Genomic DNA, 1,488 nt, shown 5'->3' with positions numbered 1-1,488 from the left:
ATTTGAAACGAACAAAATGGATGAAATTTGTAACGTATTATAGGAATATATTTCGCAAAGTGAAAGTAATAACATAATTGATTTATTCAAAGAATACAAACGCAAGCACAAAAGACAAAACGGAGGTTCATTCGAGACTTAAAAAAATAGAATGTACTAAACTAATGGCATTTGATGCTAACGGTTTATACGTTTCCGCCATGTCGGATTTAGACAGTGAATATCCGAGAGCGGAAAGTGGAAGACCGTTTCTACCAGAAGAAGAAAAAGAATTTGTAAAACTCTTCAATAAACAAAAATTCAGACCTAGAACAGCTATTTTAACAGTGTGGTTTGACTATCCCAAAAACATGTTCTTCCAACCGATACCAGCTAAAGATAAAATCACTTTCACGAATAAAGAAGGTAAAAAGGAAACTGGTAACAAAATCAGGCTCAGAAATGGTTTCTGTCACGACGTTTTAACATCGGTCGATATTCAAGAAATAGTGAAAGCCGGTGGACGAATTATTAGAATATTAGATAGTATAGTTTACGAAGAAAATTTTAAAACTCCACCCTATAGAGATTATATTTTAATTTTGAGAGATTTAAGAAATAAATATAAACGAGAAGGTAATATCGTGGGTAGTAATTGCATGAAATTATTAGGTAATTCCTTGTATGGTAAATCAATTCAGAAAGATATATTCACAACTAGACATTTATGGAATGAAGCAACTTTACAGGCCAACTTTGATTCACGCGTTAAAACCTATGAGAAAATTAATGATACTCAATATATTGTTGAAACGGAAATTGAAGAAAAATAGATTAATACCGAAGATAGTAAATCTACACGACTAACACCTAGTCATTTGGGATCATTCGCTTTATCTCACAGTAAAAAAATAATGAACAATTTCATTCACGTCATAAATGGATTTTATAAACCCGAAATTTACTATACCGACACCGATAGTTTGTACATTTCATCCAAAAATTGGAAAAAACTAAACAGAGCTGGTTTGGTCTCCGAAAAAGACTATTGCAAAGGTAAAAACGATTACGGTGACGGTGGAATTATATTTGGTTTATATTTAGCACCAAAAGTCAAATACAACAGCGTTTTGACTTCTGATGGTGTCTTAAAAGAAAAGAAAACGTTTAAAGGTTATTCTAATGATAAGATAAGTGTAGAAGATTACGTTCAGTTAGCAAGCGGACATGATGTGTCGAACGAATTTAATAAACCATGGGAAAAAAGTTTCACCAATGGAGTAGTTATTCCAAATGATAAACAAACTAAAGTTTTTAGAAGTTATTTGAATAATGTTAAAAGAAAACCACCAAACAGTGAAGGAAATATGTATCCTTACAACGACAAAGATGAGTATAGTTTTGACGAAAACTATGAATTTGATGATTTCGATTATCTTTCTAATCAAGAAGAGAATGAAGATTGTTTTAAATGAAGTTGAATGACAATTTCTTCGTTGCCAAAGTCAA

The 1,488-nt window shown here is 31.5% G+C and overlaps 1 protein-coding gene across 1 annotated transcript; it reads left to right on the top strand.

Moving 5' to 3' along the window:
* Positions 1-200: 200 nt before the first annotated feature.
* On the top strand, positions 201-812 carry LOTGIDRAFT_176336 (hypothetical protein; the record flags this gene model as incomplete). Its single annotated transcript, XM_009046527.1, has 1 exon — positions 201-812. One exon carries the CDS (start codon positions 201-203, stop codon positions 810-812), a length of 612 nt encoding a protein of 203 aa, XP_009044775.1.
* Between the last annotated feature and the right edge of the window lie 676 nt (positions 813-1,488).

Source organism: Lottia gigantea (assembly GCF_000327385.1).
Source record: "Lottia gigantea unplaced genomic scaffold LOTGIsca_1021, whole genome shotgun sequence".
NCBI lineage: Eukaryota > Metazoa > Mollusca > Gastropoda > Lottiidae > Lottia > Lottia gigantea.
This window is presented reverse-complemented; position numbering and strand designations above follow the sequence as displayed.